General features: G+C 42.6%; 1 protein-coding gene across 10 annotated transcripts in view; it reads left to right on the forward strand.

The window, feature by feature from the left end:
• The window catches only part of LOC117385136 (partitioning defective 3 homolog), a 172,278-nt gene that overhangs the window by 30,189 nt on the left and 115,774 nt on the right, over positions 1-26,315 (forward strand). For all 10 annotated transcript variants that reach the window (XM_055228784.1, XM_055228776.1, XM_055228782.1 and 7 more), the window contains exons 2-3: positions 2,056-2,157; positions 24,578-24,776. In XM_055228784.1, the coding sequence (XP_055084759.1) occupies positions 2,056-2,157; positions 24,578-24,776 (301 nt within the window). The remainder of the gene's footprint in view (positions 1-2,055; positions 2,158-24,577; positions 24,777-26,315) is intronic.

A 26,315-nucleotide genomic window follows, 5' to 3' on the forward strand; every position in this document is an offset into this window, starting at 1 on the left:
TCTCAAGCCCACGCTCATTCACATCCGTGCATTTCGACACTGTGGCTGAGGGGGGTGAAGTGTCTTGCACAAGGACACAACAACAGTACACACTTGTCTGAGCGTGTTTTATGTCACTTAAAGGAAATATAGCCTTTCTAATTTAGATTAGTCTTCAGACACATGCAGCTGCTTTAACAAACGATGATGTGTTTTTCCAGCATCATTTTAATCATCACATATTTTGTTATTTCAAATGTTCTGTATTTTCTTTTCCCTTTTGAAGAATTTGTTTATTGAGTCCAAACGCAGTGTCACTCCTAATCCTGTCTTTCACTGTGGCGTTGCTAAAGCGACTTATTGTCTGATGTCATTTGGTCTCCTCTTTATAAACAGAAATCAGCACATCTCCAGCTGTGAGGGGTGGGGGGGTCCTCCAGGGGGGTCCCAACACACGACAGCTCTGTGGAGGTGTCACTGACAGCTGTGGAAGTACAATCAGAAACGCCGCTGACTTAAACCACTTTAACTGCAGCTGAAAGATTTGGGGAAAATATCTTAAGTATATCTTTCTGACATTGTGGTTGTAACATGTTTGTACAGATCTTAACTACTGGGTTAGCAGGTTTTATGCAGAATAAGACCCCAATGGAGATGCAGGGAGGGCATCTGACACACTGGAACATTTCAGAACATTTTACACAGAATAAGACTTAGGATTTTGTTTTATGGAAGAAATGATGGTACTTAAAAAAACTGCAGTCTTTGTGATTTGTCCCTTTCTATTATTATCCCTTTCCATGTTCTCTGCTTTCGCTCTGACTGAAATGACCCTTATTACTCTTCTCTGTGTTTATTTAGTTTGAGTGAGTTTTTTTTATTACATCTGGGATTGCACAAAACAGCGGTGAGCACTTTAATATCAAAAATCACAGCCAGGTACAAGACCTCAAATACCAGTACTTTGCATTTGTTTTTGTCGATGTAAATGTGTAAACAAGAAATACTACGTTCCACTGCTCAACCATAAACACGTGAAATGCATTATACTGTACAGGTCGAGTGCAGGTTTCTGAGTGTGGTGATGTCATAGTTTTAGACAGGGGGCGGGGCCTATATAGCTCTATAGCAGGGGTGTCCAAACTTTTCTCATGAAGGGCCACATATAAAATCACAGACAAAGCCGAGGGCTGATTGAGGGCCATAGACTGGTCGCCAGTACAGTGAATACTTCAAATCTGTGTTATTATTACAAGTTAGACTGAACCACTAGATGCTTACATCCTCAATGGGACACATTAAATATTTGATAAGGGCTTGTTAAAGTAGATTTTCAGAAATATACAGTAAAAAGTACTGTTTAAAGTAATATAGGCCAATTCACCTGGAAGCTTGAGGGCCAAGAAAAATTGGTCTGAGGGCCGCAGTTTGGGCATGCCTGCTCTATGGGAACGCAAAATTCTTCACAAAAGTATTCTAAATGTGCAGGAGTGTTGAGCTGTACGAATAAATCATGTAATTTAATCCATTTGTGTAATTGAAATTCATAATTGTACAGCTCAAATCTTATCATATTACAGGAAAAATAACCAAAAATGTCCCGCTACTACAAAGAAAAATATTATCCCCCATGAACAGGGCCAGTGGCATGCTGCGTGAAATTAAAAGCATCAACCATGTCGAAAAATTCGACAGATAAAAGTGTGATCATACTGTGTCCGAACTGCAGCGATACAATTATAAAAGTACACTGGGGCGTGGGGCAGGTGAGGCTCAAATGTTGCCTTTATTTTGAAAAGCTCTTGGTGATTATACCTTAACACAGAGTCCATGTCCTGGTCATCGTGATAAAATTAATACAAAACAAATAACAGTAGTGAGTCACCATCTTGACACGTCGTCATCTGAATCTGACAGGGCACAACTCTCACGTGAAGTTTGTCGTTTAACTGTCTCCAGAGCAGGTTAAACTAGAGACATACTACAGTGTTGTGACATCTCTAAACCTGTTGTCCCCGGCTACATGAGTTCAGTATTACGAGTGTGTCCTAATGCTTCTGTTGTGCTTTGCTCTAGGACGCCTCCTACTGGCTGCACGTGCATCGTCTGGAGCACAGCGATGGAGGGATCCTGGACCTGGACGACGTTCTGTGCGACGTGGCCGACGACAAAGACAGAGTGAGTCATTTTATCTTTATATAGTAAAGATGCAAAATGGAGTCATTTGATTTCAGCATTATTGGACTATAGGATTGTTACGTGATGTCACTTCCTTAGACTGTGTAATATAATCTGTAATCAGGGACTATATTTGGAAATCTGATCGTGAAAGAGCCAATCAGGAGGGAGGGTGATGAAGGTTAACACCTCTTCCCTTAGCAAACCTGTTTCTAGCGCTAGTGGGAGTAACCTTGGGGAAAGAGGGCACCCGATTGGTCTGTTATGAATAATAAAATCATTATCTTTTATAATTACGGACAAAACAGTCAAATCTAAATTGGATCATCTAAAGCGGGTTTATACAACATTGTAAGACCAAAATGATGAGTCAGACATACAGAAGGGCTCAGTTTTCCAGTAGAAAGTGAATTGGAGCCACTTCTTGCCCATGCTAGCACATTAGCTATGTCCATTTGAGTGTACAGTCTATAGTACATTTATATGCACAGTCTTTGGTCAAAATCAAAAATGACATTTGTTTTAGATAAAATCGCCAATTTTCTTTTCAGCCCTAGAACACAGTACTTTGCTAAAACCAAAGTAGTACATTGTGATATTTGATGGTTCAGTTTTGGCTTTAAACTGCATTGACTGAGAAAAATGAAACATGCCTCTTGAATGTGTATGATTTAGTTTCTTTACAAATCAGTTACATGGCATTGTTTTTAATCGTATGTTGCATGTTTTTACGCTGTAATATAATTCCACTCAGTGTGAAAGTATTGTAAGTATTCAGAATGCAGTACTCAGTACAGAGATTGGGCCATGTAACAGAATACATTACAAAATACATGTTAATGCAGGTGTTCAGTATTGTGTAACTAAATATTTTTTCATCTTCCCCACATTGGATATTTGTTATTATAATGAGTCAGAGCTGAGGGAGCTGGTCTAGACTTGGTCTTGATCCTGAACTTTGTGAGGTCTTTTGGTCAGTTGTTACAGAGGAGTAGAACTTTATAATGAATTTATAATGAGCTGTTCATATGGATGGACCTGATTCAGTCCTGGTCCAGTCCTGGTCCAGTCCTGGTCCAGTCCTGGTCCAGTCCTGGTCCAGTCCTGGTCCAGTCCTGGTCCAGTCCTGGTCCAGTCCTGGTCCAGTCCTGGTCCAGTCCTGGTCCAGTCTGAATCCTCTGTATCATGTGGTTTAGGGGATGACCTCATATGTTCCACTCTCTCCCCTTTGACCTCTTTTTCTTCTTCATCCCCCTCTTTTTACCCCCTATTTCCTCCCTTCATCTGTCTAAAAAAACAAAAAATAAATAAACTCAGATTCCGAGTTTTCCAAAATGCCACGTACACATGAAATAAATCTTTCACATTTGATACATTGTGTCCCTGAGGCTGCTGTATTTTTAATTTTGACCCTCTCAGGTTACCATAATCGTTATTTGCACTTTGATCTTGTTTAAACTGGCCTTTAATACGTTTATAATGATGATAAATTAGGCCCGTCAGTGCCTCATCAAAACTTTAACCAGGAACATTTCTACAGCAGCATCCAAAAAAAGTACTGTTACTTCAAAATATTATTACTCAAGTAGAAGTACAATGTCCAAGAAATGAAGGGTGTGTCCGAATGCACTATTTTTTCTCTCACTGGACATTGGGACACCACTAAAAATGGCGTGAGCCCTAAATAGTGTCCTAAGTAGAGAATAGTGTGGACGTTCAGACACAGAGTAAGAGTTTAAAGTATTTGAGAAACTACTACTCCAGTGAGAGTAACTTAAAGAGTATCTGTCTGGTTGTAACATCTGATTCATAATTTTGGTGAATGTGAAGGACAAAACCTAAAATAATGCACAAAATGTAGTGTTTTCAAACTCACTCAAGTAAAAGTTGTGGTTTGTCTTCCCTCTGTGAGTAAGAGTACTGTTACATGAATGAGTGAAGGAGTTGACTCACAATTTACCTGTTGGTACAAATAAAGTAACCTCAAACCGTAATCATTGCCTGTACAAAAGAAGCGGCGGGCGGGGGTAGGGGGTAGGTGAAAACTGGAATTTCTGGAAAACTGGAAGGATTACTCTACATGCATGAATCTCTCTCTCCTCTCGCTCTTCTCCGTGTCTCACTCTCTCCTTCTGTGGTAAATCTCTCTCAGGTCAGGGACTTGTGATTATAGACCAAACCCCAGGACTGGACCAGGTTTGAGTCCAGGTCCGGTCCGTACATGGACAGAGATTGCTACCACTTTTTAAATAGCATTAAACTTATCTATCGCCATGGAGACCAGCACGAGACAGATCTGTGGAGAGGCGAGCATACTGACAATATAAATGGTTTTCAGACTTTTTGGAGCAATACAAATGCCTGTAATCAAATAAATGCAGTATAGAGAAGTTTAAAGTGAAGCAGTAACATCTTCATGGAGGTGAGCAGATAGTGGACCCTCTCACATGAAAAGTCACACAGGAACATAAGGAGGCTGCTCTCTGTGACTGGGAGAGACTGCCTCCTGCTGGCTGCATGTGTGTGTTACCTATGTTATTTTAAAGCAGTTGGAAAGGTTAAAATAAACACTACTTCGATGCTAAAGAACAGACTCCGATGCCACGATGATAAGAAAAAACACTGTTGTTTAGACTAAACTAGGCTTATGATTTTAAAAAATGGGCAATGAGTGAGTGTGTAGTAATTCAAAATGAAGAAATACAAAGCTGTGCTCATTGGCCATTGTTTTCTCTCGAGTCGAAACAATCGCTATCCGTGTACTTGTGTTATCTGTGCTGTCTGTTAAACCACATCTTTCATAAATCCCTGGACCAGAATGCTCACTGTGGGTTATTTTTTAGGTGCCACTCTCTGAAGCATAGTGAGTTTTATGGAGTCGATCAGAGCCTGTTCATATTGTGCCTAGTCGATGCAAATTCTAGTTCAAAAGTGATAATGACTAACAGTAGAACAGGTCTGATCAGGTGCCCACACAGAGCAGCAGTCCCTCCTCTGTCCACAGGGGGGCAGTATAGCTCCATGGTTCTTTACAGTGAGAATGTAACAGTGCGAATGTGATTATTATAAAGGGCTTAGTGTTATAGTGCTCTGACTGAACTGTTAAAATAGGGTTTCTTAAGGGCCTGATTCAAGAATTTTTACAAATATACTTATTATAAAAAAATCGACAGTTTATTTAATTTTATAACATTTTTATTTATTTATTTATTTTTTCTAGTATTTTTTAGTGGCATTAGGACAAATAACCCAATGTACTCCTGAAATAGTTAAAGAGGTGGTATTATAAGGTCATTCCCTCATCAAAAACATGCCTGAAGAGGTTTTGGATGTCACCCAGGCATGTTTGAGTAATGTATCTCTCCTTTGCCCTATTTGAACCCTCCTTTCAGTTCGCTGTAAGATTCTGTACAAGGCTCCGCCCACAAGTCTACATCACCTGTGCTCCCACATGACAATTCTCCATAAATAAACAAAAAACATGATGCAAAACTGTACACAGGAACTTCACAAACCTGATGTGATGTGCAGTAGTTTCATTAGCGTCGTGCACGATGATGTGTTGTGAAAGAGCTCTGAAGGGGGAGTGACTTAGGATTGTAATTTTGCAGAAGGATTTCCTGGTTGTTGCATGACTGATTTTCAGGATTTTGGTTTGAAAAGTTTGGTCTCCCTGTGCTGAATGATTCACTTGAGTCTAAGCTGGATTCAGTTGATGTCCAGATAGAGGTCTGTAGTGTCCCTGCAGTGCCTCCTGTGTCCTGGTGGGGGCACTCTGTAGTCTTGTTTGTATATTACTGATACAAATGTGTGTTTTAAAAGGAGGGTCCCCTGGGTGCTGACTGCTCCTGTTGAGGCTGTACATACGGGTGCTGTTTCTCTCTGTCTCTCTCTTCTCTTCCTGTCTCTCTACGTCTCTCTTCACTCTCTTTGTAAAGTAGTTTCCCTCGGGTGCTGCTCTCTCTCTCCTCTGCCCCTCCCTCCTCTCCTTCTCTCTCTCCCTCTTTCTCTCTTTCTCCCTTGGGCGCTCTCCTGTGTTGCTGAAGTGTACTTCTGGGTGATCCCTCTCTCCCTCCCCTCCCTCTCTCTCTCTCCCTTGGGTGCTTTCCTGTTGCTGAGACAGTATGATGCTGTGATGCTATGCTCTCTCCCGCTTACTCTCGCTCTCGCTCTCTCCTTTGGATGCTCTCCTGCGTTGCTGAGACAGTATGCTGCTCTCTCCCTCTCTCTTTTCACCCTCTCCCCTTTTCTCTGTCTCCCGTGGGTGCTCTCCCGTGTTGCTGAGACAGTATGGTGCTCTCTCCTCCTCTCTCTCCTCCCTCCTCTCTCCCCTCTTGTGTCTCCCGTGGGTGCTCTTCCGTGTTGCTGAGACAGTATGGGGCTCTCTCCTCCTCTGTCTTCTCCCTCCCTCCCTCCTCTCTCCCCTCTTGTGTCTCCCGTGGGTGCTCTCCCATGTTGCTGAGGCTGTACTTGGCGCGTCTCTTCTCGTTCCTGACACAGTGTGAGTAGCTCAGTCTAATGTGCAGAGGAGCCAGTTTTACCGTAAACCAGGACGGCTCCATAAATCACAATCGAAACGACAGTTTAGAACGGCACATTACCCCATCACAAAGCCTGCAATTAGCTCACCCTGAATGTTGTGTGTGAAAACCAAAATATCCTGTCTCTTTATGGAAAAATCTGCTTGTACCTGTAGTTTCGACCTCTACAAACATGTTCTGAAATGTCCCTGTGTGTCAGATGCCCTCCCTGTGTGTCCATGGAGTCTTCTTCAGTGTAAAAGCTGTTAACCCTGCAGCTTACACCTCTACAAACATGTTCTGTGTGTGATTCTCAGATGAGTTCAAAGTACAGATTTCAGTCTCTCAGGTGTGATTGTTCTCGTTGTTGTTTACACTGTTCACTCTGGACAGAATCTCACTTTTCTAATCATTTAGCGCTGCCCTTTCCCTGTGCCTCTGCTCCTGCTGCAGACAGGTCCAATGAACCTCAGCTCTCTCTGCTCACATTCTTTCCTCACGTTACATCATTTTGAGAAATCTGTTTCATTGACTGCGTTTGAATAAAGACTCCAACGCAGTGTGAGCGTGCTGTGTACAGGGGGTGTAGTGGGGGCAGTAGTTACAGTAGTGAGAGCGGTAGTTATACCAGAGGGAGCAGTAGTTATAGTGATTTTTTTAATCCAAATCAAAGAGTCCTGATCTAAACCTGGTTTAGTCCTGGTTTAGTCCTAGCATCATGTGTTATTTTAGTCCAGTTTAAGTCCTGGTTCAGTGCTGGTTTGGTCCTGGTTTAGTCCTGGTTTAGTCCTGGTTTAGTCCTGGACTAACCCAAGACTAAACCAGGACGGTTTAGTCTTGGGTTAGTCCTGATTTAGTCCTGGTTCAGTGCTGGTTCGGTCCTGGTTCGTTCCTGGTTTGGTCCTGGTTTAGTCCTGGTTCCGTCCTGGTTCCGTCCTGGTTCCGTCCTGGTTCCGTTACTCATATAGTAGCCCGAATTTAGTCCTGGCCCAGTCCTGTTACGGTCTTGTTCTAGTATTGTTTTTTTTTTTTTTTTTTTCAGATTTAGTACCTTTTAGTCCTGGTTTAATCTCAGTTTATGTTTTATGTTAGTCTTTATTTAGTCCTAGTTTAATCCAGTTGAAATCCTGTTTCACTCCTAATTTAGTCCTGTTTACTTCCTGTTTCAGTCCTGCTTTAGTCTCTTTTTAGTCCTATTTAAGTCCTGGTTCAGTCCAGTTTTAGTTGTGGTTTAAATCCTGTTTTAGTCCTGTTTTTGCCCGGCCTCACCCCTGTGCCCCGTCTCCATCTGCCCCCTGAATCACTGGCCTCAGATGCGTTAGCGGATGCTTTGCTAGATTCCATCCTTTCCATTCAGAAGTTTGACTCACTGATCTGATTGTTCTTTTTCCAGATGCTAAAGCCGTTGGCGCTCGTCGTTAGCCCGTGCCCGCGTCTCACACATAGTTCTAATGTTTACCATCTTCCATCTATCTTCTGTCAGAACAATGCTCCTGACAGCTCTGGCTCTGGTCCAGGTTTAGTCCGGGTTTAGTCCAGGTCTGGTCCGGTCCAAGACTTCCTGTGTGTGCTGTAAGCAGGCCTATAGAGTTCCTGTTATTGAGCCTCTTAATGCTTTAAACACATGTGATTGTGTAATGCAGCAGAGGAGGTCATGGTATATCTGTGTGGTAAATATAATACCATTCAACGTAACGTGTATTTAACCAGGAAAGTCCCTTTGAGAAAACGCATCTGTTTTACTTCAGGACCAGAGATGCATCGGGCCGATATTTGGACTTTTTATCATATGAGCTATCGGTGTTAGATCTCCGTCAGAGGCCGATATTGTTTTGGCCGCTTTGCTACCTAAAGAACACACATAAATCTGTACTTACACTAACGTATAACTACACAATTCTGTTATAGATCTGAAGGTGACTTTGTTGGGCATTTAATTTCAGCTTTAATAATATCGTCAGAGTTTATCGGCCACTCGTTTCACAAGATTCTAACCGATTGTCCATGAAAAAACATATCGATTGACTGTTTCAAATGATTACTAATGAAGTAAATCCAGTGCAGAAACTATAGAAAGAATATTGATACTTTGCAGCTGATGTCATCAACATTCCCTGGAAGTCTGATGCTAATTGTAGGCACTGCTCTGTCTGAGGCTTTTTTACACTTTAATCTTGGCTTTGTTGTAACACAATCTGACCAGAAAGAACTGACTTAGCTGGAACAACAACAGGTGAGCTGAAATGTGCTGTTAAACAAGTCCCTCAGAAAATAACATTACAGTCACAAGCTAGCTAGCATTAGCCAAACATTTTTCAGTTGGTCAGTCTCACCTTTTTGTTGAAAATCTAACTCCTAAACAGGATTATGAACGTGATGAGTAACATGACAACACTAGTGTGAACAGAAGTGAATTAATTGTACACAGAGGGATGTCGGTCTCTGTCGGGCCTCGAGCCAGAACCAAACCTGATCGTCCAATCATATTTGTTTATTCCAGTGACACATGTGCAACAAAGGAGGTCATTGGTCACTCATCATTTACAAACAAAATCACATTTCTCTCCCCTCAGATGAACAGTTTAGTGCTTCACTCACTGCCATTTTTCAGTCCCTGTGATATTTTTGTCCTTTATTTTCCCTTGTGAACAGCCATATTTGTTTTGTTATGGATGGACCATGTGTGTCCTCGATTGGCTAATCCACCTGTCAGTCACGCCCATCTGAACTCTGGTTGATTCAGCGGTGACCACACTCATGTCTTCAGAAGTACTGGACAGGTGTGTGTTCTGGGGCCAGGGCAGTTGGACATTTGTCAGTGGGTGTCCGTCTGTTATCTGGAGATTTGGGGGGTTGTTGTTGCGCCTCACGTGTTCTGTTTACAGACTATAGTAGCGTCCTAGTTTGCACTGCTTCCCTCCTCAGTGCGTGTGCAGGGACAGTCCTGTTTTGAAATAATCAGGACAAAACCATCTTCACTTCCTCTTGTTTTATTTTAAGACCGAGTGTCTCAAAGACTTTTCAAATTATGCAGAATTCTACTCAACTTTATTTAATGCAGCTGACCTAAAAATGCTTCCTCATTGTGTCTCCTCTCTCCTCTCTCCTCGCTGTTTCCTTTCTGTTTCTCCTAGATGTGTCTCCTCTGTCTTAGCTCTGTCCTCATTTCCTCCCTCCTAGCTGTGTCTTCTTTATGTTTCTCCTTACTGTCTCCTCTCTCCTAGCTATGTCTTCTCTCTCCTTGTTGTCTCCTCTTTGTGTCTCCTACCTGTGCCTCCCCTCCTATCTGTGTCTCCTCTCTCCTACCTGTGTCTCATTCTACTGGTGTCTCCTCTCTTCCACCGGTGTTCCCTTTCTTCTGCCGTGTCTCCTTTCTCATACTTGTCTCCTCCTTCCTACCTGTGCCTCCTCTCTCCTACCCATGTCTCCTCTCTCCTACCTGTGTTTCCTCTCTACCTGTCCCTCCTTTCTACCTGTATCTCCTCCCTCCTGCCCATGTCTCCTCTTTCCTACCCATGTCTCCTCTCTTCTTGTCTCCTAGCCTCCTTGCTGTGTCTCCTACCTCCGTTTCCTCTCTTCTACCTTTACACCTCTTCTCTCAAAGTCCCATGGAACCAATTACCGTGACAAGACCAACCCAGAATAAGCAGCCGACTTAGCTCCTCGTAACCTTCTCTCCCTCTCCTCTTTTGCTCTCTCCCTCTTTCCCTCCCTTCCTCTTATCCTCCTGTTTCTCCCTCTTTCCTCTCTTTTCTCCCTCTAGTCTCTCTACACATTATTCACCTCCCCTCCTCATAACCCCCCCTCTCTTCTCCCTCTCTCCTCTCCCCTCTGTCTATCCTTTCTATCTCTCCATCTCCTTCTAGCCTTCCTTTCACTTTTTCTCCTCCCTCTCTCTCTTTCTTTCTCTCTTTCGCTCTCTCTCCCTCTTTCCTCAGGTATGTTCAGTGCAGTGTTGTGGTTTGCATTTAAATTAACCCTGTTCTAATGTGATGAAATGTCCCGCAGTGGGGCTTTAACCCTGTTCTAATGTGATGAAATGTCTCACAGCTGTTCCATCGGCACCTCTTTTTTTATATCGGTATCGGCATCGGCCCCCAAACATCTGTACTGTTTTAATACTTGATGGTGAAAGAGATGAACCCCAGTATATGCTGCAGTCTACGGCGGCCTCAGGGGGACAAAAATGAGTTGTAAAAATGTGCTAATCCCCAGACATGAGTGCGTCTGAGTGTGCCGTTTGAGTCGGTGTGGACACATTCACACTGACTCATGTTTAATGGGATTACTGCGCTTTAGTGTCTCTGTGTTTCAGTGTTTCAGAGTCTCATCTGTTTCATCTGAGCCTCTGATCCACATTTGCACAGATGAGCCCATTTAACAGGGATTAACTCAGACTACAATTACAACTATGATGCTCTGTTCAGTGTATGGGCCGGGCTTAGTCCTGGTTTAGTCCAGGTTTAGTCCTGGTTTAGTCCTGTTTAGTCCAGGTTTAGTCCAGGTTTAGTCCAGGTTTTGCCCTGGTTTAGTTCCTGGTTTAACTCCTGGTTTAGTCCTGGTTTAGTCCTGGTTTAGTCCTGGTTTAGTCCTGGTTTAGTCCAGGTTTAGTCCAGGTTTTGCCCTGGTTTATTTCCTGGTTTAGTCCTGGTTTAACTCCTGGTTTAGTCCCTGGTTTAGTCCAGGTTTAGTCCTGGTTTAGTCCTGGTTTAGTCCTGGTTTAGTTCCTGGTTTAGTCCCTGGTTTAGTTCCTGGTTTAGTTCCTGGTTTAGTCCTGGTTTAGTCCTGGTTTAGTCCTGGTTTAGTTCCTGGTTTAGTCCTGGTTTAGTCCTGGTTTAGTTCCTGGTTTAGTCCTGGTTTAACTCCTGGTTTAGTCCCTGGTTTAGTCCTGGTTTAGTCCAGGTTTAGTCCTGGTTTAGTCCTGGTTTAGTCCTGGTTTAGTTCCTGGTTTAGTCCAGGTTTAGTCCTGGTTTAGTTCCTGGTTTAGTCCTGGTTTAACTCCTGGTTTAGTCCCTGGTTTAGTCCAGGTTTAGTCCAGGTTTAGTCCCGGTTCAGTCCTGGTTCAGTCTTGGTTCAGTCTTGGTTCAGTTTACTATTTGTGAAGTAGCTCAAAATTCAAATTGATCAAATTGAAATTTTGCAATTTTTAAAGTAAAGACACTGAAAAATGTATGATTTCCCCCTTCCCCCTTCAAATCTTCTTTCTATCTGCCCCTTTCAACCCTCTCTACCCTCTCTTAACCCTCTCTCCCTCTCTTTCCCTCTTTTACCCCTTACTCAGTAATCCCAAATCTCCTTCCTATCTGCCCCCCCAAATCACTCCTTCATAATCTAGAATCTTCCTATCTGCCCCCTGCACACTCTGCTCCTCTGCCCCAGATGAAGATGACCTCTACACCACCCCCTCTCTCCTCCATTGTTCTTTTCTCTCACCCTTTCATCTCATTCCTCCCCCTCTCCCCTCCCCTTAGTCCTGGTTTAGTCCTGGTTCAGTTCTGGTTTAGTCCTGGTTTAGTCCTGGTTTAGTCCTGGTTTAGTCCTGGTTTCGTCCTGGTTTAGTCCTGGTTCAGACCTGGTTCAGACCTGGTTCAGTTCTGTTCTATTATAAATCTAATTAAAGTGTAAGAGGTGGAGGATTGACCTGTCGCTGTGATGGGCAGCGATCGATACTGCGGCGCCCCCTGGAGGAAACGGAGGAGCAGGTGGGCAGGTTTAAGAGAGAGATGAGAGAGGGAAAGAAGGGGGAGAGAGGGAAGAGGAGAGAGAAAGAAATGACAGCTAGATAGACGGGCACAGGTGGACTGCAGTAAGAATGAAAAGGGAAAAGGGGGAGAGGAAGAACGAGGAGATGAGTGAGTGGAAAGTGAGAGAGGGAGAGAAAGAGAGCAAAAGAAGGGAGTAAGATTGAGATGGAAAAAAGACAATGAGTGAAAAGAGTGAAAAGAGAGAGGACGCAGCATGGAATCAAGGCTGAGAAGAGGAAGAGTTAAATAGAGTGATGGATAAAAGATGGGAACAGGATGGAGAGAGGGAGGATGGGAGGCAGACGGTGGGGGTGAGAGGAGAGAGAGGAGCAGGTGGAGGCTGTGATGAGATGGTTCTATAATCCGCTCACAGGTGGAGGCCATTTTAGACCAGACTATCAACAATCAATACAACTAAGAACCAGGGACTGAAACAGGACTTGAAACGGGTTTTGTTTAAAACACTGAGGACCGTTTCTGTTACTTGAATGTGTTTTAAAAGAGTTTGATTCTAACACAACACTGCACCTGTAAAACATCTGGACATGATTTAAACTACAGCAGGAGAGAGGAGGAGAGAGGAGGAGAGAGGAGGAGAGAGGAGGAGAGAGGAGGAGAGAGGAGGAGAGAGGAGGAGAGAGGAGGAGAGAAGGGAGGGGAGAGAGGTGAGACTGGGAGAGGAGGAGACAGGAGGGGAGAGGAGAAAGGGGAAGAGAGGAGGAGGCAGGGGATGAGGGGAAGAGAGGAGGAGCGAGGGGAAGAGAGGAGGAGAGAGGGGGAGAAGGGAGAAAAAGGGGGCGGAGAGAGGAGAGATGGAAAGAGAGGAGAAGAGAGGAAAAGAGAGAGGGGGAGAGAGGAGGGAGGAGGAGATAAAGTGATAGGGAAGAGAGGGGAAGGATGATAGAGAGAGGGGAATAAGGAGGAAATATAAGAGAGAGAGAGAGATAGGGGGGTTATGATGAAGCACTTTTTAAGAGACGCACAAGCAGCAAAAACAAGGAGGAAACATGGGAGAAAGAATCATTAGAGAGGAGAGGAGACGAGGGCGTAGGAGATGAGAGAGGGGATAAGGAGTTAGAAGACATGGGTTTAGGATAGAGGAGACAAGGAGGTAGGACACAGGAGTTAGGAGACGAGGAGGTAGGACACAGGACACATGTTTTGAGGATCAGGCTGAACATGAGCAGCAGACACAGACTCAGAGGAGACAGATGTTTCTCCTGAACACAAATGCCACACATGCAGAAAAAAGAGGAAGTAAAGCTGAACTACGGAACTTTCCATTGGCAGGGAAGTTCCAGAGTATTGCATTATAATTGCTTAGAATAAAAATATTGGTGCCAAATATTGACATAATCTTCCCAGATGTCACCAAAACCAACATACTGCCCAAGTATCCTGGTCACAAAGCCTCCTCTCTCTCCCCTCCCTCTCCTCCCTCCTCCTTTTTCCTCCTCTTGTTCTCTCATTCTCTCTCCCTCCTCTCTCTCCACCTCTCTCATCCTCTCTCCCTTCTCCTCCTGCATCCTCTCTCCTCTCTCTCGTCCTCTGTCCTCCTCTCTCCCTCCTCCTCTCCTCCATTCTCTCTCCTCCTCTTGTTCCCTCTCCCTCCTCCTAATCTCCTCTCTCCCTCTTCCTCTCCTCCTCCTTTCTCCCTCCTCTCTCTTGTTCTCTCTCATCCTCACTCCCTCCCTCCCTCCCTGCTCTCTTTCATCCTCTCTCTCCCTTCTCTCTCTCCTCCTCTTGCTCTCTCATCCTCTCTCACTCACTCCTCTCTCCGGCCTCCCTCTCTCTCTCCCTCTCTCTCTCTCTCTCTCCTCCTCTTTTACTCTCTCATCTTCTCTCCGCCCTCTCCCTCCCCTTGTTCTCTTTCATTCTCTCTCCTCCTCTCTCCTCGTCTCTCCTTCTCTCCCTCTCTCCTCTCTCTCTCCTCCTCTTGTTCTCTCTCCCCCTCTCTCCTCTTCTTGTTCTCTCTCATCGTTCCCAGATCTCTGTTGTTCTTGTGAAGTGTTGACATAAACCTCTGAGGGCTGTTTATTTGGGAGGAAAAACAAGACTCGGGAGAAACAAGATTCACTTCGTCGTCTTCAGTCAAATATTTACTCAGGTTTAAACGCTCTTATGTCATCAACCCCAGCTCCCATGATCCTTTTGCTCTCAGTCAGATGCCCTCCCATCCTCCTGTATCCCTGTGTGTTAGATTGAGATGGAGGCCAAATGTTTCTAGTGAATCTGTAGATGTTGTGGTATCAGATGCCCTCCCTGTGTGTGTCAGATGCCCTTCCTGTGTGTCAGATGCCCTCTCATCCTCCTGAATCTGCAAATGTTGCCAATTAGTATCTGACATTTGTGGATTTGACTTTTGGAGATTTGCCATTAAAATACCAACTCCAGCTCCAGTTTGATAAATGACTTCTATAACCCCATGACCTTCCCACAATAATAATTTGACATTGTAGCGTCTGTAGCTTGTCCCTCTGAGGCCTCTGTAGTTTTATTTCTTGCAGTTTTGTTTTGGCTGTAGGTGCTTGTCTTCTCTCTCGTTGTTATAAAGCAGCTAATTGGAGCTAAGCGGCTAAACATAGCGCTAGCCGTGATTAGAGCTGATAGCATGTGATGTATGAGGTTCATTAGTTTGAGCTAACGCCCCCGCGGTCCTGTCTGCTCCTGCCTCCCTCCTGCCTCCCTCCTGCCTCCCTCCTGCCTCCCTCCTGCCTCCCTCCTGCCTCCCTCCTGCCTCCCTCCTGCCTCCCTCCTGCCTCCCTCCTGCCTCCCTCCTGCCTCCCTCCTGCCTCCCTCCTGCCTCCCTCCTGCCTCCTGCCTCCTCCTGTCTGCTCCTTTATTACACTATATAAAACATAAAAAACATCCCTGGAGTTATGTTTCATTCGGACACGTTTCAGAGTCCTGCAGACTTTAGACTTTTTTTAAAATGCTTTGTTCCACCAGATGATATCATAAAGTGTTTTTCCCTCTTTTAAAATGTGTTTTTTTTGTCTAGTCACTCCTCCACGATCACTTCTGTGGATCGAATGGCCTGTGTCCAAGCACTTTCTCTTGTGGATCAATACAGTTTGTCTCAAGACTTAAAATGCCAACACAAAAGCTAACATTTGCAGAAGTGAAACTTATTCTACTCTCACCTGGCCCCGCCCCCTTCACCATCACCTGGCTCCTCCCCTTCCGCCCTCACCTGGGTCAGATGCTGGAGAAGGGCCCCTTTGATCTCTTAATGCTTCACTATGTAACTTTTCTCGTGTATAATCAGAAACCTTGTTGCCTATGGAGAGGCTTTTGTTTTCCCTTGAATGCTCCACACTGTGGCATTGAAGTTATCCATCTCCATGGAGACAAGCCTCCGGTCTAGCGGCATTAAGTGTTTCAGCGAAGCGCACACAACTGGAACATGTTTAATGCCACACTGTGAAACATTCCAAAGCACAACATCTCCATGACGCCGGCGTCAGACCCTCCGCCAGAAAAGTTTCACAGTGCAGCTTTAACTAAAACCAAACCCCACAGAAGCTCCATGTTGTTGTTTCACATTTACAGCTGAACCCCTCTTCACTTTCTCCTCCTTTCCTCTCACCACCCCATTCATCCTTTCCTAATGGATTCCACATTGGCCCATTTTCACCACAGATCTCAACCCCTCCTTTTTTCCCCCTCGCTCTTTCTCCTCTTCCCCCCCCGTCTCCTCTCTCACTTCCACTCCTCTCCTCTCTCCGCTCCTTCTTTTCTCTCTGCTTCTCTCCCCCCTTCTATGCTCTCACTTCTCTCCCTCACATCTTCTTGCTTCCTCCTCCTCTCCTCTTCTTACTCTTCACCTGCTCTCCCCTTCTCCTCCTGCTCTTCCTCTCTCCTTCCCCTCCTCCTCCACATTGGCCCATTTTCACCACATATCTCCACCCCTCCTTCTTTCTCCCCTCTCTCTTCCTCCTCCCTGTCTCCTCTCCCTCTTCCACTCCTCTCCTCTTTCCCTCTCCACCTCTTCTTCCTCCTCCCTATCTCCTACTCTCCTCTTCCCTCTGCTCACTCCTCTTTCTCTTCCCCTCTTTCTATGCTGTCCCTCTGCTCCTCTTCTCTTCCACTTCCTCACTTCTTCTCTCCTCTCCCCCTCCTCCTCCGCTCTCGTTTCCCTCCCTCTCCTCCTTTTCCACCCACTCTCTTCCTCCGCCCCCTCTCCTCTTCCTCCTCTGAAAACTTCTTCAGTGTTTGTTCTCATAATGAACTTGTCCGGCCTCACTTCTCACCCACAGAAACAAATGTCCGGAGCCAAAATGAGGCCGTCAGAGCCAAAATGGCCGCCGCCTCATCCGTCACACTGATGTCTTTATAGTGGCCCGGATCACGTTTCACCGTTTTACCGCTGCACTGCAAAAAGGAACACGACTGCACTTAAAATGATGAACAGAACACTTAAAGGCTCAGGGGGACTGGTGTTTTACAGTGTACGTGTTCAGGACCAGGTCATCACATTCAAAATGGATGACGTCCCCCGTTCACCCCCCTCATCTGTTCAAATCATGTCTTAATAGTTTCCTGTATCACTTCACCACCTCTTTTTTTCCTCTTCCAGCTCTCTGTCACCCTTTCTCCCCACCCTTCAACACTGTACATCCAACACACATTAATAACATGACACAAGACAAAAAAGACAAAAATAATAAATAAAAAATAAACCGTGAGTGTGTGTAGTGTGTGTGAAGGACGGAGAGAGATGGAGAGTAAAGGGGGTGAGCTCAAGTGAAAAAATAAACTAGAAGACCTATGAAGATAAAATAAAAATGATAGTGAAAATGATGGTGGGGAAAAAAGGCAGAGCTGGTGCTTTCCCCCTCTCCTGACCTCAACTCGGTTGAAACTAAACTCTTTCTTAAACTTTGTAGTTCATTTATCTCCACTGGTAAAATCCACTCAGGTTCTCTAGAATTCTTTGCTATAAAAATACCAGCATCTCTTAAAAACACTCTTGTCCCTTGGTAAGATTAAGAATTTAAAGTTAGAAATGCCAAAACTAAAGTGTGAAAATGCTTGAACTCCAGATTCATGTTCTGAGGTGCAGTGACTGTTCTGTTTGGCAGTGTTGTCCTCGGGGATAGGCAGAACATCGTGTCCTTTATCATCGGTGAAATCTCAGGGTTTTTCCAGATTTTGGTTTTGGTTCAATATTCAACATTTCACTTTTTTTTTTTTTTTTTTTACACCAGATATTGGTTTACACATATTGTGTTTTTCTTTTTACAAAAGCAAAGTTTATTCTTTACAATGACTCTACATACATATGTGTGCTCTGCTATGGATTTGAAAATAACATAAAAACAGAAAATATTAGTATATCAATACTGATATCAAATATTGATTTCAAGAAATAATGTTGGTTCAGCCGATATCCTGGTTGTGCCTTTATTTAATGTAAAAAGACTATTTACAGACTGATTTTGGCCTAGAACAGCTCCTGATGTTTGTACTCACACACAGCTGTCCAGTACTCGAGTAATAACAGTTACATAACACAACTCAGTTTTGTCGTGAATTAACACTATAATGTCATCAATATGTCACCAAGGTAAACCACTGAAGGACCAGGACCACAGGGGACATTTTGTTACTTTATTTCCTTCTCCAAACGGTAAAAACTGTAAAAGTACAATAACATGCTCTTAGCGAAATGAGCTGAATATGACACAAACAAAGTGCATTCATCTTTTATCAAACTTCATATTTCTCCTGAATAATACAAAAATATAACTATCTAGACATCAATTAACATATTTACAACTTACGGCATTGCCATGTGCGAGTTCTAAGGTGGATGGACAGATTGTGACTAGCCAGATGTCACGTGCTCTCGTTTTCCATTAAACCAGAAACTGGAAGTTGTGCGGTAAACCGGAAGTGGAAACATCCCGCAATATTTTTTTTTAATCTAAACTACAATCAATAATGAAATAATCATGTAAAACATTTATAAATTATTATAGAACCCTTCTTTTAGCTTTTTTAATACTTTTTACATTTATGAGCTTATTTATTTAACTTATTTATTAAACCAAGTGCGTTAAAGGCAACACAAACACTTTTTGAAATAAAAAGCCTTTTTCAGTCTCTACACTAGGATCTGTTTGTATCAGGTATCGAGCGATGGCAAAAGCCAAAGTATCTATATCGGTATCGGAAATGAAAAAGATAAATCTAAATATTAGCTATATCTTGCCACAGCAGTGGGACAAATATCATCTCAAAAAGTCCATAATGGTGCAACTCTTAAAATGTGACAGTATAATGAAACAAGTCACAAATACAAGAAACACATCCGGAAATGTATTTGAGCTGAATACATCTGAGGTGGTTAAAACGACTCAGATCTTCTGAGGTATTTTCATTTGAGCAGTGTGACTCCCTCCTGACCCCATCTGTTCTGAGTTCAAACCTCAGAGCTGAACAAAACATGGCTCTGCTCACATTCAGCTGATACAGGGCTTTAACCAACACTTCTAAAACAGAGCTGCACGTTTTTTGCTTTTCTCTCCTCCACTTCTGCTCTCTCCATCTACCCCTTTCCCTCTCTCTCCCTCCTCTCCCTCTCGGCCCTCACCTCTCCTCCTGTCCTCATCCTCTCTCTTCTCTTTCTCTCTGCTCTGTCTGTCCCCCTGTCTCCCCCTCTCTTTCTTTTCCTCCCTCTCTCACTCCCTCCACTTTCTCCTTTCTTTCTTTCTTTCTTTCTTTCTTTCTTCCCCTCTCCTCCACTTCTGCTCTGACAGTTTTCACAAATGACTGAGTTTTAAATGTTGTGTTTGGAGGAGGTTGGTGTTTGTTTAAAGATAAGCCCAGATGCCCAGCCCGGTGGTGGTGGTGCTGGTGGTGTTGTTGTTGCTGAGGTGACAGTCTGAAACAATGGGGGGGTTTCTTCAGCAGGAAGCACACAGCGTCTTCACAGCTTCTTCCATTTTAAGGACAGAAATGTTTAACCTTTATATTTCCACAGTGGGGAAAACACAGCTCCTCTCTGTCACAACAAGTGCACCATCTGCTCCATTTTCACATTTATCTTATGACCAAATGAATATCCAACAAGTTTACATACACTGTTTTACATACGGTTTTTTTTTTTGGTTTTTTTTCTTACTGACATGAAATCAGACTAAACTTTTCTTGTTTTAGGTCAAATAGCATTTACAAAATGATTGATTTATTGACAACATTTGAGTTAATTAGACACAGACCTGTGCATGTATTTGAAGCACACCTTAACACACACCTGAAACACACTGCTTCTCTGTGTAAAATTGTTGGAAAGTCAAAAGAAATCAGCCAAGATATGAGGAAGAGAATTGTGGAATTGCACAAATCTGGTTTATCCTTGGGTGCAATTTCCAGATGTCATCTGTTTCCAGATGCCTGAAGGTGCCAGGTTCATCTGTTCAAACAATTATAGGCAACTATAAAGACCACGGGAATGTCCAGTCATCACACCGCTCAGGAAGGAAACAGGTTCTGAGTCCCAGAGATGAATGTGCTTTGGACAGAAATGTGCAGATCGATCCAAGAACAAAAGGAAAACACCTTGCAGAGATGCTGCTGAAGCTGGTAAGAGTGTGTCATTATCCACAATGAACCAACATGGGCTGAAAGGACACTCTGCAGGAAGAAGACATTACTCCAAAAGAAACATAAAAAAGACACATTACAGTTTGCAAATGTACACAGAGACAAAGACCTTCATTTTTGGAGACAAGTCCTGTGGTCAGACAAAACAAAATTTGAACCGTTTGGCCATAATGAGCATTGTTACATTTAGAGGATTATGGGGGAACCTTGTAAGCCTGAGAACACCATCCCAACTGTGAAACACGGGGGTGGCAGCATCATGTTGCGGGGTTGTTTTGATGCAAAAAGGACTGCTACACTTCACCATGAGGATAAAACATTATGTGGAAATACTCAAGCAACATCTCAAGACATCAGCCAGGAAGGTAAAGTTTGGGCGCAAATGGGTCTTTCAAATGGACAATGACCTGAAGCATTTTGCCAAACTGGTGACAAAGTGGCTTAAGGATAACAAAGTCAATGTGCTGACTCAAAAAAACAGCCCTGACCTCAATCCTATTGAAAATTTATGAGCAGACCTGAAAAGGCACGTGTGAGCAAGGAGACCAACAAACTTGGCTCAGTTACACCAGTTCTGTCAGGTGGAATAGGCCAAAAAAGTAATGAAAAATTGTCATAATTATTCTGGCATTTAGCAAATAGAAATAATTTTGGTAATCCTAATTTAAAACGTTACATTTGATTTCATGTCAGACAGTGAAAAATAAATGTGTCTTTTAAAATACTGTTTGTAAAGTTCTGGTTTTAACTGTAGACTGTATAAAGAAGTGGACTACATGAGTGTGACGTCACCCACAGCGTTCGGCTTCAGTCAAATGAAGCTCATCGAGGCTAGAGCAGTTATAGGGGCTAATATGGAGCAGAGTTCCATATTTGGAACCTAAAGGAGTATCATAGCAACCAAAGAGCCAATACAAAGTGAGGCTGTTGAAGGTAATGCACCATCCTGTACTGCTGAATTAGCACAGAGGGGGCACTTAGCAACACTGCCAATCAAACCTGTTGCTAACGCTAGCGAGAGCAACCTCAGGGAAGGAGGTGCCTGATTTGTCTGTTATTAATGTTCATATCTTCATTTACAGACACAATAGCAAAATAAAAATGCCAGAATCACGTAGAGCAGGTTAATACAAACATTTTAAGACTAAAATGACGAGCCTGACAGCAGCAGTTACAGAAAGAGCTTTGAGACCAAAGACTGTATCTGTAACTAACAGTCACTTTTATTAGAATTGTGCAAAACAACCTATTAAAATTCAAATTAATTAAAAAGACCATCTAATTATTTTTATATGTAGAATACTTTTGGTGAGGTTTTAATATTTATCATGCCTTAAAATTAGCATTAGCATTAGCACTGAGACATAAACATCTCTTTCTAAACACAGAAGTGTCTCTGGTGAAGTATTCATTTTATTTGTGTAGTTTTTAACATGTTGTTGTCAGTGGCATTCAGCCACAGCTCCCTGTCCACTGCCTCATCTTTAAATATTTATTCATTTTAAAGTGACCCAGTAAAAACCTCGTAGATACAATTCAACAGGAAGTAGTGACAATAACAGTGAGGTTACCAGAGCCAGTTGTATTGGAATGTGTAGCAAATGAAAGGTTTGGGTGATATAGAAATGTGTTTTGTTTTTGTTTTTTTGTTTTTTTATGCCTTGAAGTATTTAACATTTTCTTTGTTTCCTGATCTGCTCTGACTGGGGTCCTTGCAGCCTAAACTCTACAGTAGTTTATTATAGTCCCTGCAGTCAGAGACATGTGGTCAGAGCGGCCATTTTGTCACAGTCATGTTCAGACCTGAGTCCACTTTTAACCCTGCACTGTAAAAACATTGGATTATGTTTGTGTGAGTGTGTGAGTGCACGTGTGTGTGGCAGTGTGTATGTATCTGTGTGCTTGTGTGTGCATGTGCGTACATCTTGACCCTCTCCTCTGTCCTGAGCCTGTGGAGTGAGTCCGTTGTGATTTATGAGCTGTGAGAGCCAGCAGCAGCGTGTTAAACTTTAAATCCCTCTGTGCTCCTAAAACACTGAAACTGAATCATGTTCTGCTGAAAACTTAAGGGTTGGATAGTGCTGTTGAAGTATATGTGTGTACTATGTTATAAACGGCTAAAACGAGCCCTTATCTATGTGTGAACTACAGGCGTGCAGAGATTTCCATGTTTTAGAACAACATGATTTTATGGTAAATATTACAGTGACACCATTTCTTCTCTGCTCAAGTACATAACGTTTGGCCTTTATGGAGCCATTTTCTTCCATATCTGTGAAAGTACGACTCAATTAACTCTCTGCAGGGTTGAACATCATTGGTGGTTCTCAGATTGTGAAATGTAATGATGTCATATTGCCAGATGGGGGCAGGAGACAGATTTTTGCTATTGATTACATTGTACTTTGGCATGACGTATCCAAAAGGTAAATTCACAAATGTTGAACGTGATCATCTCTATCAGTGGCTAGACCCCAAAACTCACTGTATTACAACATTAATCTGCATTTGACCAGGATTTATTTTACCTGCCCCCATTTGTATTGCATTTTATTGGCTTATAGACTGTTGTGATGTCATCTGAACAGTGGCGGAAGGTAGCAAAGTACAAGTAGTAAAGTACTGTATTTAAGTAGAATTTTTAGGTATCTGTAATTTGTTAAGTACATTTTACAGTGGATACTCTTTACTTTTACTTCAGTACATTTGAGAGCAGGTTATTTTTACCATGTTCGTAGTAACATACTGGCTGAAGTTTTTGAGTTCATTCTTCAGCTTTGAGCAAACAAAAATAAATACACAAAATTCATAAGAAAAATGAAGAAATTGATTTGTTTTGCTACTGTGACCAAACTATGTATCATATTTAATCAACATCACTACATTTACACTTTAACAAATGAACTACACTTGTGTGAAATACTACTTTAAATAGTACTTTTTAGTCTTAAAGTACATTTTTAATGAGTACTTTAATTCTTTTACTTAAGCAGATGTTTTCATGTGATACTTTTACTTTTTACCTCAGTGTCGGTACTTTTACTTAAGTAACAAAACGGAGCACTTCATCCACCATTGCACCTGAAACCCAGCAGTATAGAGTATTGTTCCGTCCCTTGTGTGTACAGAATGCTATCATTGCCCTACATTGACTGTACTAAGACAGTCTAAATTCGTACCTTTCTTTGTAGTAAACTGACTATAACTATACAACTATTTAATGATATTGTCCTTAGTTCATTGGCACAGTCGTTTCGCTTCCGTTCTCCTTCCCTCTCCCTCTTTAGTCCACTCTGGTCCCCAACATGGCCGCCGTCTGCTGTGAATGAGCCCTTTACATACATGTAGGTTAATGGAGCCTTGTACACAGACCTCTCCCACGTAGGCCTAATGTGGTGGAACGGTCTAATTGCTGGTGTGAATAGCCTCTGTGCTGTGGTGTAATGGACTATGGTGCGGGTACAGGCTAATCGCTGGTTCATTTGGTTCATTAGACTCGTGTCTCTTGTCTTATTGATTCTCCGCTCTGTGTTTTGAGTCTGGGCTGTTTCCTGTTTGCTCAACACTTTTTGATTGTCTGCAAACACGATTCATTTTGTCCAATCCTCAAAATATGCTTTGTTTTCTCCTCCTAATGGCAGCTTACATTGAGAAACTGGAAAATGGATTTAAGTTATGCAAAGTTACGGCCGGGTCAGATGTCTCTAGTTAATCTGCAGATGTTGCGGTGTGTCAGATGCCCTCCCTGCTGCTGTGGTGTGGATGGATAAATAGAGCGGGAGAATGAAGCTTTTCACCAGTGGAAATGATCAGGGGAAAAAGCATTTGTTGATTTGATTTTTGGAGAACTTTTGTGGCATTTTGGGTTGTTGTGTCCTCCAGCAAGACACTTAATCTACCGTTCCTGATTGGCCAAATAATTACAGAGATGTTAACCATAAATCAGGTCAAAACATCTGCAATCTGACAGTTAAACAGCAAATTCCACCTGAAGATTCTTGACCTGTTTCTTGCTCAGGTTACACTATAGAGTCACACGTTCACGGCCTGGTACTGATAGAAACATTCTGTCTCGTTCATTTTAATCGGACCGCAACATAAAAACATCGATGCTGACGTTTAGTACCGAGGAAATGGCTATTACTTATTTTTGTTACATTTGGCAACAAGTGAAAGCAGTCACTAGCTAACTTTAATGTGTTCAGGATTTACAGGGCTTGGTGAAATAAAACAAAAATGTACTTATCTCTATAGTGTTCGTGCATATTTGTCCAGCATAACATCAGATTTAAGAAATGTTGATTATGTCTTTGTTAGCGCTGAAATTAGCGTGCATGCTAACGTTAATAATCTACACAAAGCAGTGCTACTTGTGGTAATGTTTCCTAACGAGGCTCTGGTGTTGCTCACGTGTGGTCAAGTGGGCATAATCCACCAAAACAGCCCTGATTTGACATAGTTTGTGATGTTTCAGGCTAACGCTAACTCTTCTATTATTTATGAATAATATAACCTAACTTATTGTTCTGTTCCTTTTCTGTCCAGCTGATGGCAGTATTCGAGGAGCAGGAGCCTCATCACGGTGGAGATGGGACCAGCGCCAGCTCCACCGGGACCCAGAGTCCAGATCTGTTTCAGACCCAAAGTCCAGACCTGTTTGGGACTGAGATCGGATCCTCTTCGGCCTTCAAACCTTTTCAGAGCAGCAGCGAGATCGAAGTCACCCCCTCCGCTCTCAGGACAAGTAAGAGGAATACTGCTACTTCTTACTTTTTATTCCAAGCTTTTATGCAGAACCTTTGCGGTCATCACAAGTAATTACCTGGGGTGTGCCACAAGGTTCTATTTTAGGCCCTGTTTTATTTTCTATTTAAATGTTTCCCCTAGAACACGTTATCCCCCACCATAACTAGGGATGCTACAATACCAATACTGGTATCGGCACCGATCCAAAAAATAGGTGGCTCGTGTATCGGTTCTATAATATGGGTTCCTGGCTAATATTGGGCAAGAATGTTTCATATTGTTTGAAATTGTATACATACAAAGATGCTGAACAGGTATTTACAGGATAAATGACACAACTGGACACACTTTGTTGTAACTGAACAGTGTTTTGATGGAAATAACATGCATTTTTCATAATATCAGATATCAGCAGATAGCCTAAGCCAAAGGGAGGCTGTAAAAATGAACATTCTACTTTGATTGTGGTAAAGTGAATTAAAATGATAAATTAAACAGATTATGATATGATATAACTATCATCAACCATCATATTTACGCAAGTGAACTGAACCTACTTTAAATGTCACTGTTTTTCCACATTAATCTCCCTCTTCCTTTATTCTGCTTCTCATCCCGACGACCCAGGGCTGACCCTGAGTAAACTCCTCTCCTCTCTCTTTCTCCCTTTCTCATATATCATAATGTCCTTGTAGCACAGTCGACTAAAGACATGTGCTGCCGATCGATTGGTCAACTAAAAATGGAGTGTGGCAAAAACTACTATTAATGCAGAAAAAAAACTACGAGGAAAAACTGTATTCATATAGGTGGATTCAACTTGTAAATCATGAGTTTAATCTGCATTTTAAAGCCCTAGAGTTTAGTGCTTTAACAGAAAAACATGTAGCCTTGGTTTGATATTCAAGGCAGTGTGAAAATACAGTTAAAATACAAAATCACCAAGTAGTTCCCATAACGTGTGAAACTGAATCTGATTTTAAACACAACACTCATGAACTGTCATTATCTGTGAGCTGATAAACTTTGGGAGTCCTGTTTTAGACACTTCCTGTTGACCACCCCATGACCCTGAGAGCAAAGGCTCATGGGAAAAGACCAGAGCTCGTTCAGATGAAACTCTTTAAACAAACACAATGAGCCCAAGCGTGGGACATTTCCAATCATGTCCAGTCTAAAGTGTTCTAGATATGAGTCTCTCTTTGCTGTCTCTGCTCCCATACTCCTCAGCTCCTAAGTGTTATCTCTGTGTGTTAATGTGTGTTAGGGTTGTCAAAAGTATCGAAAATCTAATTCTTATTGATGCTAAAACCATTATTGGTGCTAGATACTCCTTTAAACAGGTATCGATCATAAAAAAGTCCCATTCACAGGACAGAAATGAACCTTTCCTGAAAATCTTTAGAATGATGTTGAGCTGTATGTTTCACAACCTACTGGACGACTGAGGCATTACACAGGTATAAGGCCACATGGGAAAAGAAAAGAACTATCATTTAATGTGGAAAATTACATTCTAATATCAGAAGAAAGAGTT

Source organism: Periophthalmus magnuspinnatus, chromosome 17, assembly GCF_009829125.3.
Source record: "Periophthalmus magnuspinnatus isolate fPerMag1 chromosome 17, fPerMag1.2.pri, whole genome shotgun sequence".
Lineage (NCBI taxonomy): Eukaryota > Metazoa > Chordata > Actinopteri > Gobiiformes > Gobiidae > Periophthalmus > Periophthalmus magnuspinnatus.